Here is an 18,931-nt window from a genome sequence, read left to right as displayed (position 1 = left end):
ACAAGAATACAATAGTTCATCCAGGCCGTCATAAAAGATTACCTCAATTTGGAGAATATTAGAACTCATATTCCCTAACGAAATATCTAGAGAAAATCATGAAACACAAGAGAAAAATTAAAGTAATACTATGACGAAAATAAAATAATTATTCTCGTTCCCGAATACAGGATCTTAATTTAAAGTTGGTTCATGAAAATCTGGTCACCCTTTATACTTCCAACAACAATTATTGGACCCAAGTTTAGAATTTTTCCGTCGCTAATTGCCAGCTTGTAAGTTGCATACGTCCACATACTTCTTACCCCATGCTCGCAAGTATTTTGTCTACAGAGTGATCAGTAATGAATGCGCCAAAAAGCAATATTAATTGATCAGACTGCTGAAAATGCACTAAGTGGAAATTGGAAACTTCAATTCGGGGTAATTATTGAGAATTTCTGGCAATTGAAACTTAAAAACCCTATAATCTCGATATTTAATGCCATAACTTCTTCTTTGTCTTTTTGAAAATGCACTAAGTGGAAAAGTTTAGACGTTCTTATTACTCCAATTGTGTCTGATCTATCGACGTGAAAACTTGAATTCGGGGTAATTCAGGAGAATTTCTGCCAATTGAGACTTAAAATCTAGGGCATAAGACTAGGGGGCGTTAGACACATCCTATAATCTAGATATTTAATGCCATAACTTTTTGTTTATATGTTTTTATTTCTTTTGTACTGAAAATTATGATGGTATTTAGTCTTATCTTTCGAGCATCGCACTGTTGCAAAAAACAACTAACCAAATTTGATTGATACCCAGTCCGTATTACAGCATTGCGCCGAGTGGTAGAAAAAGTGTTTTTAAATAGTGGGAAAGAGCGGGACGGAGATCTGCAATGTTTCGAGTGTTTGGTGGTATCTACTTATTACAAATGGATGAAAGAAGTTTATTTTATTAAATATTAAAAATAAATGAATGTTTGGTTTATTTTTTTAAACCATCTAATACTTTTTTGTGTACCGTGTATTTTGCACATTAAAGATAAGTAGTTTACTAATAACGCATAAATTGGCGTTTTTGCTGACCTGTCTCAATGTAGATGATTTGTAAAGCATAATGACATGTGCACTATGCACTTTGTTTTTCGTAAATGTCCTCGAAACAATGTCGCGAAAATATTTTAATTATACCTATACCCATTCAAATTCAAAATTGTTTATTAAATAGGTTCAACGGAAATGTTATCAGTTATTGCATATGTTTGTTATATTTTTTTCAAAGCCCCCATTTTGCAATTTTAATTTTTTTTGCTAACAAATCGGACTGAAACACAAATTGGAGTGTGTATAAAATTGATAGATACTTATTTGTGAGCACAAAAAATTTCAAATCAACTCATAAGTACAAGTTATAACCATTATTGCCATAAAATATTCCAAAAGAATGTAACTATCAGGTTTTAGAACGGATAGAAGACTATCATAGCAGGTGTTAAAGTTATAATAAGACTAAGCAAGACCCCAAGAATATTATACGTAGCGATATATCTGTTAGATATATAATGTTGAGATGGATGATGCCAACATTACGAGCCGAGTGAGGCAAATCAATTTTTCCGTCTTTATGGACACCATGTTATATAATAGGAAACTTAAAATATTTTGACATATCAATTTTGAATCACCAAGGACTACTTAGTACCTACCTATAAATAATACAGTGACTAAGTGGGTAAGAACGGTAAAAACTGACGCGCCTTAGGCGGCTATGATATTTTCGAAGAGAAGGGCCCCTAAATTTCACACATTAATTTGCCCTTTGCGCCATATTTAATATTATATAAAATATTAAATCGGTTGTCTCTGAACATTTAACATGGTCTAACGATATTTTGTCAGCGGTCATGCTTTTTTGAACGCAGGTTTGGCTTACTGGTTGACAAGGAAATTTTTTTATTCCCTTCTGTAAAATAAAATTATACACCCATCTAGCACGCTGGAAGCGTCACTTAACCACTTGAGTTTCTTGTCCCAAATCCGAGCCACTTCGGACATTTCTGGGATATTACCGGTATGGGTTTGAGATTTCACCGCACGGCTTGAAGTGAATGTATTCGTGTTCTTTAGCAAAAATGTATCCAAAAACTAACGGTCGTAGAAATTAGTATATTATGCAACAAGTTCGGTAAACGGCATTTGGTTCACTAGCGGAACGAGTGTTTAATAAACCAGTGCTTTCAAAAGTTTACCAAACGTAAGTGATAAAGGGACGCTTCCCGCGCTCTAGATCGGTGTATAATTATGTATTTTTTATACTCCCGTCTGTAAAATACCTAGTTACACACCGAACTAGCGTGCAGGAAGCGTCAATTTACCACGTCAGTTTTGTTTCCCACGGATCCGAGCCACTTCGGACATTTCCGGGATTTCACCGCACATTCAGCTATTGCTGTGCATTACCTAAAGTTTGTTGTGCAATTACGGAAATCTGACTACAGCAAATGTGTATAGCATGTCCGAAATAAAATTCCCTATTCCTTCAACTCAGAAACTACGAACGAAAGAGGATATTTAAATAGAAAATTGCATAGCTTCATCTAGACTTTTCAATTTTCCATATATACAGGGTATTATATATAATGCCCTATACCTTAATTTAACGTTTTCGACAAATCTTCAATTTTAATCAACCTTTGCAGGCCCTAAGATAATTAAATGAAGTATAAAATCGTAAAAAGGCATTTTTTCAAATGGATAATTTTATCCGATTCGGCATTAAAAATTAAGGTGAGTTTGGGACACCCTGTGCAGTACATGTTCGACGAAAGTAAATAAACATATAGATACCAAGCAGGTTCTACCAATTGTTATTTCCGTAAGTGATTTCGTAGATCAGTCTTTAGAACAAGGTCTGGAGAAATTGGATTTCTCAGCTCGAAAATGCTAGTACACTATACACCGTAGATTTAAAACAAATTTAAAATGGTGATCATCTAAAAAGTATTAACGAGACCAAATTTCAAAATGATATCTTTAAAAGTGAGTGAGATATTTTGATCAATTAAAAAAAACATTTTTATCTCTTCCGCGACTGAAAGGAGATGGGTCCAATAGATATAAAAACTTTTTTACTTAAAATGATATATACCACCCATTTCAATTTGTGAATCTGAATCACGCAGTATAGCTGCATTTTTTGGAAAAAATGTTCAAAACTATATACAAGTACACAATACTAGGTCAACATTTTCTTCGCAAAGGCTGTATTTTGGTAAAAAATTATTTTCGATCCCTTTATATATTTCAAAGAAGTTATCGTATTAAAGCTATGGTACAGGACGAGTGCCATTTTCGTAGCCATTCAGATATTGGCGTTAGATTGTTTTTGTATGAAACCAGTGCCATTCGTTGTTAGTAAACCATACAAATGTGATCAATAGGTATTTTATTTTTTATATAAAAGTTTTTTTGTACAACGTAAAAAAAACAATAAAACACAAATATGCAAGAATGTTTATGCATGTGAGGTATGTATCGTGCCTCATGTAGGAGACAATAAAGCGCGCGTGACGGGATGGCGTTTTAATCAATGCAAGTTAATTTTTTTTTCAGTGTCTTTTTAAAAAGTATAACATTTTTACGCCAACAATCATAATGCAAACGCTTTCCAGGCAAGTCCCGTTACTTTAGTTGGTTTTCAACGTTATCGTACTAGCGATTAATAAGCGACTATTTCTAACCTTTGCATCGGTTCGCTGTGCGCGAAAGGTTCCACCAATTTCACATAAAAAGGTACTTAAGATGATTAAAATTATGTCCGATTAGGTTTAAAAAATTTCTTATCGATATTATTGTCTATATTTCATTTACATTTTAGCGACCAAGGTGATGAGTGAATTGTTGTTTAACATTGCGCGCGGACATCAGTTTTAAGTACATACATACCTATTTTAAGAAATAATGGATGTTGGGTAAGTTTTAATGATGTAGTAGATACAAACAAATTTCGACCACCTACGAAAACGATTTTATTTTTGCCAGCTGCAGTATATCAACAAAATAATAGATAAATATCAAACCATAACTATACTCGTTTTCCATGCTTTTATTGATAAATTAGAAAGTGCACGCAAAAAATTCGTTTATATAACAGAAACCTTGTTCTGTTGGGTGGCAATTATTGGCGTTTTTTTTATATGTAGGCTTCGGAAGCATTCAGCTTATTACTACGCAAAATTATCCGCACGAGCGTCCGGGAAATAGGCGAAACGAAATTGAGACCTCCTTAGGCGAATTTAAGTGCTGCTTTATTTCGTGTAACATTTTAACTCTTTTCGGACGCTGCCATGCTAATAAAAACAATTTTATATCAGTCGTCAATTTTATATTACCTATATTTCATTCATTAAATCAAAAATCTGTCGATAGGACTCTCGAAAAGTGAGACTTTTTTTTTGAGTAGATTAAGTAAAAATGTAGTTATAAACAATACGTAATTTTGTGGCTAAGTATATACACCACATTTTTTCATTATTTCGTAGATGTTTTAAAGGCGAATTTTTCATTATATTACCAAATGTTGTCTAAGTAAGATCTTAAACCTCATTACCATAATACACAGGAACACGAAGATTTCGATAATACATCATTTATGATTGATAGTGCCATAAAACTCTCAGCGCGCCTACTGTTTGTGATTTTCAAATCTCCAAGCTTAGAAATTGCGACAAAAAATAACGGCAAACTTTTCGGCTGGGTTCAAAGTGCCTCCCAATTTCGAAAAGTTTTTAAAATATGTCATTATTCATAGTGCAAAAGGCAACAGACTCAAATAAATCAGGAAATAATTCTAACGGCGTCTGTTTGTAAATTAAAAGTGCCAGTAGTTTACGCCACAAAATGTTTTTTGTCTAATGTCTAGCGAACACATTCAAAAGTGCATTGTAAAGACAAAATATTAAATAGTAAGACGAATATTACTCATAATCATCCACTTTTTAATAAGTTAACAATTTATTACGTTTATGTAATTTCAGAGAAACAGGAATTGGATTCAAAATAGGTCTAGCGCTATTGAATTCCATTAGCTTTGTCTTTGATATCACCACATATATAGTTTACTGTTTGACCGATCTACCATGGTCTGTAAAATCTAAAGCTAGATGTCTTAAGGTTGGTATTTTAAGTTTTTATTTTCATTTAATGTCAACCTAACGTGTGGTTATATAATTATGTTCCATGGATTTCATAGTTTCTAAATTACTAAATCGTTTCATATGCAAATTTAAAAATTTCAATCATTTTCTTTTTAGTCAACAATTGTGAACGTCGAAAAAGCAAATGCGGAATCCCACACAATAAACGTGTTTGATGCCAAAAATGAAAAAGTCGTTGAACGTTTATCGATAAAAAATAAATCTGTAAGTATGGCATTTACTGGCATAGTACAGAAACGATTCAAGATTTTTGGTTTGATATTTGGTTACTCCAAGTTTTTCTTATTATAGTTTATTATAGTCTATTTCATTAGTTATGTTATTCATGGTAACCTGGGCAATACTTGAGCCACTTTCATTGTTTGCAAAAGTTTTTATTTCTATCCAGTGCAGATGGCACCACCCGGGATTGGGTCAATTTATAAGTTCTGCTTATTATTATCCATTCACGAACACCGAAAATGGCGTACCAAGGGCGGTAGGATACTCAGAACAAGTATAACGTAATCTTATTTTTTATTAAACATTATACAAAAAATAAATTTTTCAGAAAGTTAATTACAGAAAATCTATCTCGGCGGTCCAATCGATCAAGTAGTCATATTTTTACCTCTTCTTTATTATGCCATGGTCAATGGCTTGTTCAAACAATAGCTTCAGGTCTTTCATTTTGAAGATAGTATCGTGTCTTGCTACAAATCCTTTCACTTGCGTGGTATAGAATTTTTGCCCTATCTTTCCTGCTATATCTGTGTTAAGTGTATGTGTTAATTTTCTATCCGCAATAGTTTCTTCTTTATCAAATTACCTTCAAATTTAATATTTTTAGTGGTTAAAATTGGAGTCTTCTATTTTCGTCACCAACAAAATAAAATTACAATTCAAACATGCGTTATGCGGTTACAAATGAATTAAAAACCGACTTTTTAAACCGCTTTATCATATCTACCTAATTGCTTTTACTTAGGTTTTGGTAATAAAATCAAAGAAAATTATTAAGAATGTTTAGGTGTGATCTTTCACCCATTCTGGGTTGCACATTACCGTAATGCATATATTAAAAGAAACAGAATATAATACAAAAAAATACCCAGGCAATTAATTACAGACTAAATACTAATTTGCTTGTTTGCTTATCTCCAACAATTTGAAAAACGAACTACTCTTAAAACTAACAGAAAATGGTTACAAAAAACTTGGGAACACTGAAAATGCAAACGGCGACCACTACCTAACGACACAACAAATGGACTGCCGAGAAGAAGCACGCAAACAGTAATGGCAGCTTTCTCCCTTTGCAATTTGCAATTGCAATTAATAATTTGTTTTAAGCATATTTCTATATAAAACAAATACGCAATACATCAAATATAGGAAAAAAGAAAATTATTTATGTTTATTATATATTTATGTTATGTTTATAAACAAATCAATATCAAAATATTTACAAAATTTTTTGATTTATTAAATTGTAGAAAAGAGTTGATTTATTACAAAATGAATTTTTGTGCATTTTAAAACGCATTATTTTCTGAGTGCAGGTACAGAAAATGATTGGAGATGCGGGCGTCAGCGTCACTTACAAGCGCATTTTCACACCATCGAAAATTCACTCCATGTTGCAAAAAGAGAACATCGACACCCTCGAAAAAGTATTGAATTACGTTTCGCAAAAGTTCTCGTCCAAACGTTGCCTTGGCACGAGGGAATTATTAAACGAAGAAGATGAAATTCAAGCAAATGGTCGTGTTTTTAAGAAAGTGAGCTTCTAGGATAAACTCGGCGAGTTAATAGTCACTTGGTAAATTTTCAGTTTAACTTTGGAGACTATCACTGGAAAACATATTCTCAGGTGAGCATGTTGGCGACGAACTTCGGCAGGGGATTGCGTGAAATCGGATGCGTTTCTAACGAGAACGTCGTGATATTTGCTGAAACTAGAGCAGAGTGGATGATTGCCGCTCACGGTCTGTTTAAGCAGAACATGTTACTGGTCACAATTTATGCCACCCTCGGTACTACTATCGGCTCGATGATGGAGGTGTATTTGTAAAATGATAAATTTCAGGTGAAGAAGCAATCGCGTACGGTATCAATCAAACCGAAGTGTCGGTGGTCATTACATCGCACGAATTGATGCCGAAATTTACGAAAATATTACACATGACACCCAAAGTAACGACTTTAATTTACATGGAAGACCAATTGAAAACATTGGATACTTCCGGTTACAAGGAAGGTGTGACTATATACCCATTCTCTGAAATACTTAAAATGGGGGCTACCTCCGACAAGGGTAATTTATTTAAGTTATTAAAATTTATTTCATTTCATTGATTTCATGAGAAAAAAAGCAACCTCGTCGTCATCCACATTAGTGTGTTGTTTCTTTTCTATAGAGTTTACTATTCCACTTTTAGACATGGATTTTTTTTTATATTAGGTGATAATCCGCCTTCCGCGGAGGATGCTGCCATAATTATGTACACCAGCGGTTCCACCGACGTACCCAAAGGCGTTATTTTGCAACACAAAAATCTTATAGCCACGATGAAAGCTTTTAGCGATGTGTTTGAAATTAGCGAAGACAATGTCATGATCGGTTTCTTACCTTTGGCGCACGTCTTCGAACTGCTCGTCGAAAGTATCGCGTTGTGTGCTGGTGTACCGATTGGCTATTCGAGCCCGCTTACGGTGATCGACTCGGCTAGTAAGATTAAGAAAGGAACCAAAGGGGATGCTTCCGTCCTGCGACCTACTGTCATGACCGCAGTCCCAGTAAGTTTTACTTAATATTAGCAGATTTTAATCTACTGCACGTAAGTGGACTCAGTTATATTAGAACAGCAACGGCGTGAGAGAAAAGTGATCCAAATTTTACAATAGTCCAATGGCCTATTGGTCTATGTTTCCCTTTTCACTTTTTTTGTATATATTATTAAATAAAATGTAGAACTTCTTTAAAAAAAAAACCTTCGTTAAAAAGACTTATTAGAAACTAGCAGCACGATTTTTTTAAGAGGATCATTAAAAAAAGCACTTATTTACCAATATGTTTTATTTCTTGAAGAAGGAAAAAATTATGTTCTTTTTAAACGTTTGTAACAAGTACTACTACTTTATTTTTATTAGTAAATAACAAACACATGCATAAAGATACATTATACATAATATATATTTGAATATTTTATTTGTAAAATAACTCTACGATTTATTATTTATTAATAAAGCAATCTTTTTTATTTAATTAACAAAACATATCAAAATAGTCAAAACATATCGCAACCAAAACGATAAACAATTGAAATTTTACCACCCAGTCGCCAGTACAATCATTTTCAAGATGGTGATAAATGGGGCAGCGCTAACTGGAGGGAATACTAATTCAGTTGAATTACTTTCTAAATTCTTAGTATTTTAGTGGGTGCCTTAGTGTTTCTATAGGGATTTAAATCGTATTACTATGTATATAAAAATATTAAAAAAAAATCACACACTCAACTATCTGAACATGAACATCCTTTGCACTAACTGCATACTTATGTATACGTATACGATGGTTTTTATATAATTAAACCCCTTTATGAAACTGAATATATGATTTTATTTTATATGTATTTCTATTTCGAACAAGTTTATATGAAATATGCTTATTTATGATTTATCCACCTTTTCAGAATGGTTAGCGCCCTTTACATTGGTTGAAATGTCAAGTGCTATTTTTAATAACAATTGGACTAAATATACGGAGTGTTTTTTGCTAATTTTCATATGACTCTACATATTTCATTGGCAGTTGGTACACTGATTTCAACCAGCAAAACACATTTTTTTATGCTAAATAGTTTTTATACCAGTGATGTTCATACCAGATTTAAAACTTAGGTTTGTAATGTTTAACATTTTTATCATAATTTTGGTGATTTTGCCATGCACCAAAAATAATGTTTATTTACGGAAAAAGCAATGGTGCACCATTTTTTACTTCAAAAATATTCTCTAAAAGTTTGGTCACCGGTAAATTAAAAAATATATATAAATATCAAAAGATACTGCTGCTTGAAAGCAGCGTACAAAATGTCATCAAAATATAGTGGTTTGAAAATTATGATAAAATAATATTTTTTCTTAGAATTTCAACACCCTGTATCTCGAAAATGAAGCACTTCCATACGTATATTCTATTTAGGAAACTAGGGTCTTATACGTACAATATGCCATAAAAATGTGATGCATTAATTTCGGAACATCCTGTTCATGTATTTCTCGTTTGATTTCCTGACACTGTATATTAAAACCATTTTAAAAAATTTTCATATTAATATCAGCGTCATATAAATACAACACAAAGTGTCTAGACATTCCACAATAGTATGCAGATAAGTTACCAGTTACTTCTCAGAAAAAAATTGGCTGTGATCGCACTACGATTTTAAATGATCATCTCTTGACTTCGGACTCTGTGTTTTATATTAAAAATTATAACAAAATTGACGCAAAACATATTTGTAGCAAGTGAAATTATATCATTTAAACGGACTAACGGTCTAATTCCAGGTACATAAAGATCCAAATGATACAGAAAGTAGGCGATATCGATAAAATTAGGATTATATACTATAACCTAACAAGTTGTATACACAATACACAAAAATTGTTAAATACCAATCAATACATTTTCAAAGAAACTAACACAGGCTACTGTAATACTATTCACGAATCTTTTGGATTCCTCCTGCGTCGGTTGATGATGAATTGAACTTGCTGCCGTTTCGCCAATCATTCTCCAGTTTCAATTAAGCTCTAAAGAAGCCAAGATGATGATTGGCGAAATGTCAGCAAATTTAATTTATTAACAACCGACGCAGCGACGGTTGAAGCTTTAAACTCATCTAAGTGCTGGGAATGAGATTAGTTTTTTTTCAGCTAATTCTCGACAGAATATCTAAAGGTATACACGAGAAAGTAAAGAAGAGCGGTTCATTTAAAAAACTATTGTTTAAGTTCGCTTATGACTATAAAATTAGATGGACAGCGAGAGGATTTAAAACGAGGATTATTGATAGGTAAGCATGCTTTTCATAATTACGTATTAATAAATATAAATACATAAATAAATATATTTTGTAAAAATGTGTTGGAATTGGTAATGACTTTTGTATGGAATACAAAGATGTTTGACATACTTCAACTCGTAGATATAATCGATTCTATTCACATATGACAATCAGTGCAAAATTTGTTACCGGTTCAATGTGGTTCTTGAATAACTTGAAGAATTGTATCAAAATTTTTGGCGTATGGTGCTTTATAAAATTATTAAGAATTTTGTTTTAAAGGGCATCCAAACAACTCTAAAGTGCTTACATAGTCACCTAATTATCGCCTTAACCCATAACCCTCACGAGCAAAATCTAAACACAAGATATATATTATAATAATGAAGTCTTTGGAGTAATTTCTTTCGTAATTTTGGAAATAGTTTAATTACCCGAGGAAGAAATAATTTGGAGATTGTTGTATATCACTGACGTTAATAGCGCGAACAATTCGACTGACCGAATCGTGTGTAAGTTTAAGTAGGTAAATAAATACAATGGCACTGTTCGAAAGCATTTTGTCACTACTGAATCACTGTCTACCACCTTTAAAGAAACTTCCGGAATTCGTGTTTCGGAAGTATATCGGGAATTTCAAGTTCGACTCGGTGAAGCGAAATCGAACATCGAGGGAATTTTTCTGTTGTAAATTATTAGCCGTTAACAAAAAATGCTTGAATAATTGGTCAATTTGTTTTAATTAATTTGTTTTAATTTAAGTATCCAGAGCTACAATCTACAATTTTTGTATTTACGATTTTCGTCTATTATATAGTTGCAATTTTTCGCACATATTTTTATATTTATTTATATTTACCAAAGTTTGACATGACTCTGAAGAATATAATACTAGTCAATAGGTCCTATCATTTTCAGAATCGTCTTTAGCAATATTCAGATGATTTTGGGAGGTCGTATGAAATATATATTAACGGGTGGTGCGCCGCTGTCGGCTGACACTCAAAAAGAAATAACCACATGTTTATGTGCTCACGTTATCCAGGGTTATGGATTGACAGAAAGCACGTCAGCCGCCTGCGTAGAAAACAGTATGTATATGATTTATATTAACTGACCTGTTCCAGAGTTAAGAAAATAGAGGTTCACCTATCTTTATAGATACAAAACTTGGTTCGCAAAACATGGGTTTTAGAATATTTCGCGATTTGCGGAAAAAGATATAGACATAATGTAAGGGCGAGGTACGAGATTTGCGATTACGTATTTTACGTCTTTTTGTAGTATCGAGACAAGCGACAAGTTATGCACAGATTGAATTGAAAATCTTTTCCATAAACATTACTAAAATTCATGAAAATGGAACAAATTAATGAGGAAAGTGGCCTTTTTGAGCAAATTCAATTATTGGCTCACAAGGGAGATAAAATACGCAAGCGCATAAATGACTTGTGCATGTACAATTTGCACAAGCTTTATTGGCTTGCGAAAGCCAAAAGTTTGAGTTGTGTAAATCTACACCGGTCAGATATTTGCATGTGGTTGGAACTTTAGCGCCCCATAGACCGTATTCGTGAAGCAGTTATCGATGATTCTGCGTTTCTGTGTTGTTTTGTAATTATTTATATTTGTTTAAAATATCATGAAAAAGGGAATTTATAGTAAAGTTGACTAAAATATATAAATCATTTCCTTTTGTTTCGAAAGTGCAACCCAAAATCCCAAAGGTATGAAATTTTCTAAATTTAACGAGACATTAAAACGAAGACACCAACTCAGTTTTATTTGTGCGCAAATTGTTGATCTGTTGGTTTGTTACCTTTAAATTTTGTTATATTAAGCATCTAAAATATAATAATAAATTCTTATAATTTATTTTCAATTCAATTTATATATCAGAATGCACTCACTTTATGCACTACAAATATGATGGGCCTTTGAACCTTTTTCTCCCTGTATTGTTCACATGAAATGCATCACAACTACTTCAAACTTTTTTGTTAGTAACGACGATGCAATATGGTCGCGTTGGTCCTCCATGTTCAACTTGTCTCGTTAAGATTGTAAACTGGGACGAGGGAAACTATACTGTGCAGGACAAGCCATGGCCCAGGGGTGAGATGATTGTTGGAGGCGATAACGTTGCCGCAGGTTACTACAAACTACCAGGAAAATCGAAGGAAGATTTCTACGAAGAGGGAGGGAAAAGGTGGTTCAGGACTGGAGACATAGGCGAAGTACACGAGGATGGTGTTTTCAAGATTATAGGTGAACCTAGTGCAAAGTATGATTTCATCGAAATAAACCTGGAAAAGCAAATTTTTAGATCGCAAAAAAGATTTAGTCAAACTTCAGGCAGGCGAGTACGTATCTTTGGGGAAAGTCGAAACCCACTTGAAAACATGTCCATTGGTGGAAAACGTGTGTGTTTACGGAGAGGGCACCCAACAATTTTGCGTTGCGCTTATCGTTCCTCACCCGAATCACCTCGAACAGCTGGCGAAAAATAAAGGGATACCTGAAGGAACTTTTGAAGAGCTTTGCAACAGCGATCAATTAGCAAAAATTGTTACTAAGGAACTTGCGGATCACCTTAAAAAAGGTACGGCGGGAAATATGTTTAGATATTAGAGCGTAAAAAATATCGTAGGTTAGCAAAAACGAGGCCAGTGTTTGCCTGCAAAAAACTATTAAAATGTATTTTTCAACAAACATTTGTTATTTGTTTTTTATTTTACTTGTTTAATACTTATTTTAAACAATTTTCATTTAAAATTTTATATAACAATACAAAAGATATACACAGGTTAAAAGAATTATTTGTATTTTAATAACAGATTTCTTGTTGCATTGATCATTTGTTTTTATTTGTAGGAAAATTGGAAAAATTCGAAATTCCAGGCGCCGTTAAACTCGTACCGGAGGCTTGGACTCCGGAATCCGGACTCGTCACAGCCGCGTTAAAAATCAAGCGGAAAGAAATTCAAAAATATTACGAAAAAGAGTTGAAAGAACTTTATGCAACGTGACCTAAAGACAAATGTATTCTTTCCGAAAAATCTCATGCAAACAATGTTATTAACGGCAACTAGAAACATTTTTTCGATTAATTTTAATTAGGGACAATAATTAATGTATAAAATTGAAATATTTACTTTTTAACTTACATTTTTGTTTATACTTGTACAGGGTAGTCCTAATTGAAGTGTAGTAAAAACCTTTCTTTTGTACCAAATCGATCAAAACCGACTTAAATGACGGGAGCTCGATTTTTGAAAAATAATTATGGTAAAAGCAATATGGTTTGGAAAATGACATTATTAGGGCACTTTATTCGAGTGAAGTTTTTATATGTAATTTCTGGTTTCTCACAAATACAACTTTCTTTTTTAAGTGGTTAGACAGTCTTTAAAAAAAAGGTTTATGTGCAGCACTTTTTTATCAAGTATTGTTGACATTTATGTAAGACGGCTCTGCGTATAAATGTTAAGAGCGATTAAAAACGTTGCCTTTATTCGATTTTGCATTCTATCATATACACACTTAAGTTTAAACATTTAGAAATTCGGAATGTATCAAGAATGATTGTTTACGTTATTTTTTTTAATTTAGTTATATATGAGTAATTTTTAATATTAAAATTAAATATCAATAATGCCATTTTCAATTTCATTCCTTCATTTAAGATATTTTAACTTTTTTAAACTTTCACTGTTGATGGATATTAACGTTATAGGTAGAACTTACTCATAAGTAAACAAAAATTGACTTATATCTCCGCCATTTTTCATGATCGATACCAACAACCAGGGCATTTTTTAAAACCATAGTGACCAATTGCTACATAACATAAGAAAGTTGTATTCATTTGGGGGAAAACACAAAATTATAGAAAAAAGTGTCGACAATTTTCAAAATGAATTAAAATTGTGTCGACCCTTTTCTTTGCTCTATCAAGTTCAAAACTGGAGTTTCCCCCTTTAAAACATTTTAGTTACAACCACCCTTTACAAACTGTCCAATTTCTGATGATTTTGCTCCATTTTCGCTGATTTGTATTTTCTATTGTATTGTCTCTCTTAGTTTTTGATATACAAGGAAAGTTGAAAACTATGATGTTCGAATTTCGCTTGTGATCCATCAAATAAGCGAAAATTGTTCATAAAAACTTGTAAATATTTAATGAATATGTAAAAAATGTATATTTTCTCTTGTCAAATTTGTCTCTTTTAGTTTTTGATATACAAGGGAATTTTGATCATTATGATGTAGAATTTCGGTTATGAACCATCAAATAAGCGAAAACTTTTTGAAAATTTCTAAGTATATAAAGAATATGTAAAGAATCTATATTTTTGCTCGGAAACTGTTTTTAAAAATATGTAAACTGGTAGAAGCACGAAACTGTATCACTATTAGGTAGAAGATCAGGAGATCGGATTTGTACCAAATTAAACATTATTTTTATTTTAAGGTATATTGATTGATTAATTGATTGAGTTGTTTCCTAGAATTCCCCAATATAGGAATATATATTATGAGTATTTCATCTACCAAATCTTGATTTTAAAGCACCCCGTGGGTAAGACTTTGCTAAACTGCAATGCCAGGGTATCTAGACTTTTCCACGAACCATCTTGGTTTTCTGTTAAATTGAGGCATAAACTAAAACTTTTAAGATGTTTAAAGAAATTCGATTTTTGTCCCATAAAAACAAAATCAACTCTTTAAAATGAAGAAAGAAAAACTGATAGGTAAAATACTCTTCTTAAAGATAAAATAAAAATTAAGATTTGTCAAAATTATCTAATTTTTACAAAAACTTGCTTCTATTTCGGAAAACCCTAACCATTCAAAGGTAGAGGAACATCGTATCTAAAAGAGCTGTTTCAGTCAGTTTATCTGCGAAGGGGGCCATGGCAAATTTAATATCGGAAACTACAATTTCGCTATTATTATAAACCGCTATTATTCTTTGCGTATAATGCGTATAACCCCCGTATACCCAAGAGACCTCGACAATTGGGCACTCTGCACTCCCGGTGCATAGCATACTTAAACAATAATATTCGATAATAATATAATTATCACTGAATGAAAACGCATCCCTGCTTTAAGGAAATTTATCGCACACTCCTACCCTAACCTAACAAAAAAAAAATGGTCGAGTCGGCGTATTTGAACCGCTGTGGCGCCGTTTCTTTGAAGCTTTTCCGGTGACGGTGGGGATCCCGAGGCAAAGGGATAGCCGCACCAATTTGCCCGTCCCGTATAGCAAGTCCGTAGTCTGGATGGTTTCTTTACGGAATTAGGTGATCATTTAAAAAATGTCGAGCGATGATAATAAAGAAAGTGATTGCTGCGAATCAAGTATCGATTCCGACAAATTTGTCCGAAGCATCCTTTCATTTATGGACGAATGCGATGAAAATAGTACTACTACTAATTCTTCCTTGGAGTTGAATTTGCGCTCGGGCGGCAACGTTTTAACTTGTGGTGTTGACGGTGAGCTTTTTTTTGTTAAATAAATCACACACAGGATGTGGCAGTGGTAAGGAATTTGATCTATTTCGGGGAAAAAAAATTTTGATTGGTTATTCCGTGACGTCTATATTTTCAAATCTATATATATATATATATATATATATATATATATATATATATATATATATATATATATATATATATATATATATATATATATATATATATATATATATATATATATATATATATATATATTTAATATTTGGTCAAAATTAGGGGAGGTATGCAATGCGATGAAATTTTCGCTAAGAATACGAAATATTTTGGTGTTAGCATTAGCGTTAGATAGGTTTCTTCTATTATTCGTAATTATTCGCAATTTTGTAAAACGAATATTTTTATTAAAGCAGACATTTCTATCTTTCACCCCAAATACTTGAAACAAAGAAATGTTATTATCAAAAGATGATTTCAATAATCATGTCGGTTTTTATAATACCGGGTGTCTTTGTACGGGCGACGAAATTTGCGATATTAGGGAAACGGACGATCCTATAAATTTGAAAAAAAAAATTAAAATTATTTCCGAGTTTTGGAAATTTTGGAAATAAAATGGTGTAATTCTTATTTTGAATTTTAAAATTCGGTTTCTACAAAATTTTCTAATTTAACCATTAGTCATATCTTAACATCCTTATCTAATATGCACTTAATATTCAAAATAAAGATGAATTTTGGGATTTGCCACTGTACGAGTTGTTATTGATATCTAATTAGCCCGACTTTACCAAATCGAACTAACATGTATTATTTAAGAGCCAAACGATATTTAAAATCAAAATAGAATGTTATTATTTATCTGTTACTTTTCTACAATAGATTCCAAAGGCACCAAATTATCCCATAGCCGATATTTCTACGTTAGCCGTTTTCAAATATTTAGTAATATAAACCTGGTCAATTGGATTATTTAAGTAGTAAAACCAGCCAGTATTTTTCTTCGTTAATAAAGCGTTGATTTCTTGTAGGCACTGCATTGCCATGAGTGTAAATAAGACAATTTTAATGCATTAAAATTTATAAATTAATTAGAACGCTAGGTAATCCAGAGATTTGATGCGACATCAAAGGTGTGTAGCGTTTGGTCAGATAAAAGCAATTTTGACAATATTGAAATTATTTTTTTTAATAGTTTAGTTAGTAGACCGTGTTAGTGATTAAATTTAATTTTTAATGGAAAAATAAGTGATAATACTAAGTATTTGAAATAATATGAAAAAATGTCAGGTACGGAATAATTTGGTGGCCGTCGAAGGAATTGTAAAAAAAAGTAAAAGTTACTGTTTTATTTGGTAAATTAGATACAAAAAAGTGGAAAGTTCCCCCAAAATCCAACTTTATTCGTTCGTGTCTAGTGGATTGTTGAGTCCTTATTTGATTTTCTGTTGACATAAAAAACTCGTATCGTTGCATTTATTCCTTATCCAGAAAATTATTTTTTTTGTAATTATAATCCACCTGGTGGCAAGGTAAGCAACCACAAACGCGTTACTATTGATAGACTAGGAAAAGCTCTCGAGATATGAACATTTATTTAAGAAAATATTCAACCAACCCCCTCCACTTTCTTTTAAGGATAGATCAAACAGGATTAAACAAAAAATATTTGAATTTGTCTCAGCTTTAAAATAGTGCGGCTATAGTTAACATTAGAAATTTTTGAAGAAACCGTGTTTTAAAATTCAAATTCAAGCTAAAAAAAATAATGGTTTTTATCACATTGTTAGGACTATTTGTCTCGTCGCCCATCCTGGGACACCCGGTATATTACCTATACAGGATGTTTCAAAAAACATTTCTCCAATTTCTGGGTCAAATGGAATATTAAAATATAACATTAATTTGGTTAATATGGTTAATAGTTGGTTAAATGTCCGACAGGGCTACTTTTTTAAGAAACGGCGCTGTAAAAGGGGCCTAATTTTTTTTTTATATCGGAACTGCTGACAAAATTTTTATATTTTGTACAGGAGCGTTGCCGAAAAGGTAGGGATACTATTTATTTTGCTCCGAAGTTTTTTAGTGGGAATATTTTTAATTTTCTGGGCAAAAATAATATTTCTTAAACAGTTTTCCATAAAACAGTTACTCTTGTTTAAAGAAGAAATTCCGGTTTCGAAGTTTATTTGCTGTTTTAAGTAACGCTGACGGAATTAAGAAATTATTTTAAGTAATTTTCATACGGGACAACGAATTATCTCAGGAATGTTTATGAATGATTGTTTCAGACATAACTATGACACAAAAATAATACAAAATATATATATTATAATTTACATTTTGTCAACGGTAGCTTTTATGACCTTTAGTTAATTTTTTGTTGCAGATTTGATATACCAGAACGCAAATCTTAGTTCAAAACTTAAACTAAGCTGGTCCAAATCGTCTGCAGGTTCGGTAATATCCTCCATGATTTGGGCTTCTAAATATCCAATAAATTTCGTCAGTAACAAACACATCAACACAAACACGGACAACACTTCAAATGACGTTTTTGGTTCGGTGGAAAACAAATATCTTTGGTTTATTACCCAACTGAACGATATCTTGCATCTAGGAACAGAGAGCCATCCTAGTAAAGCAAAGTACGTAAATGACGAATAGATATGTGCAAGTAGCGCTACCTTGATTAGGTTATGTTTATTATTAAATAAGAATAAATTTTTTTTATATATTTAATTTGGTTTTTCTTTCTTATGTGGTAAGGGATTTATATTTTCCTTGATATTATCAGCATAGACTCTACAAAATTTTACTGTCTACAATTAAGACCGGTAGACACTATTTTTCTTAGTAGGTTTTATTTTAATATACGTCCTTACGGCAAATTTTACGACTATTACTTTTTAGAAATATTTGGTGGGCAGCGTGTCCCAAGCCATACCAAACACAATTGTTTGATGACTTTTTGAAGTGAAGCATTCAGTACAACAGTATGATTTGAAACATGTTTTATAAATGACACTTTAACCACCAGTTTGTTTAACTAACCAAAATTAACCAGGAATTGTAACTGATATAATAAGCTCTTCCTTGATTAACAGTTATTTTAGTTCGCAAACGTCATATGTGAAATGCACATAATGGGTATAGCATCGAAATATATAGTTACGTTTTTTCAAAA

At 32.2% G+C, this 18,931-nt stretch overlaps 1 protein-coding gene across 1 annotated transcript; it reads left to right on the top strand.

Annotated features, from left to right (window-relative positions):
• Window positions 1-3,600: 3,600 nt before the first annotated feature.
• LOC132701047 (fatty acid CoA ligase Acsl3-like) lies at window positions 3,601-15,124 on the top strand. The gene is made up of 13 exons (XM_060668682.1): window positions 3,601-3,779; window positions 3,865-3,958; window positions 5,024-5,159; window positions 5,300-5,407; window positions 6,745-6,963; window positions 7,017-7,218; window positions 7,272-7,499; window positions 7,647-7,981; window positions 10,130-10,269; window positions 11,179-11,351; window positions 12,265-12,528; window positions 12,587-12,862; window positions 13,135-15,124. Exons 2-13 carry the CDS (start codon window positions 3,948-3,950, stop codon window positions 13,287-13,289), a joined length of 2,247 nt encoding a protein of 748 aa, XP_060524665.1. The 5' UTR covers window positions 3,601-3,779; window positions 3,865-3,947; the 3' UTR covers window positions 13,290-15,124.
• The last annotated feature ends 3,807 nt before the right edge of the window (window positions 15,125-18,931 follow it).

This window comes from Cylas formicarius, unplaced genomic scaffold (assembly GCF_029955315.1).
Source record: "Cylas formicarius isolate icCylForm1 unplaced genomic scaffold, icCylForm1.1 PGA_scaffold_4__25_contigs__length_36172078, whole genome shotgun sequence".
NCBI classification, from domain to species: domain Eukaryota; kingdom Metazoa; phylum Arthropoda; class Insecta; order Coleoptera; family Brentidae; genus Cylas; species Cylas formicarius.
The sequence above is the reverse complement of the archived record's forward strand: the minus strand, read 5'-3'. Positions and strand labels throughout refer to the sequence as shown.

Coding starts and splice junctions, on each gene's coding strand:
- LOC132701047 (XM_060668682.1), top strand. Junction 5,160..5,299: donor CTAAAGCTAGATGTCTTAAG/GTTGGTATTTTA, acceptor TTTTCTTTTTAG/TCAACAATTGTGAACGTCGA. Junction 7,982..10,129: donor CTGTCATGACCGCAGTCCCA/GTAAGTTTTACT, acceptor GTTTTTTTTCAG/CTAATTCTCGACAGAATATC.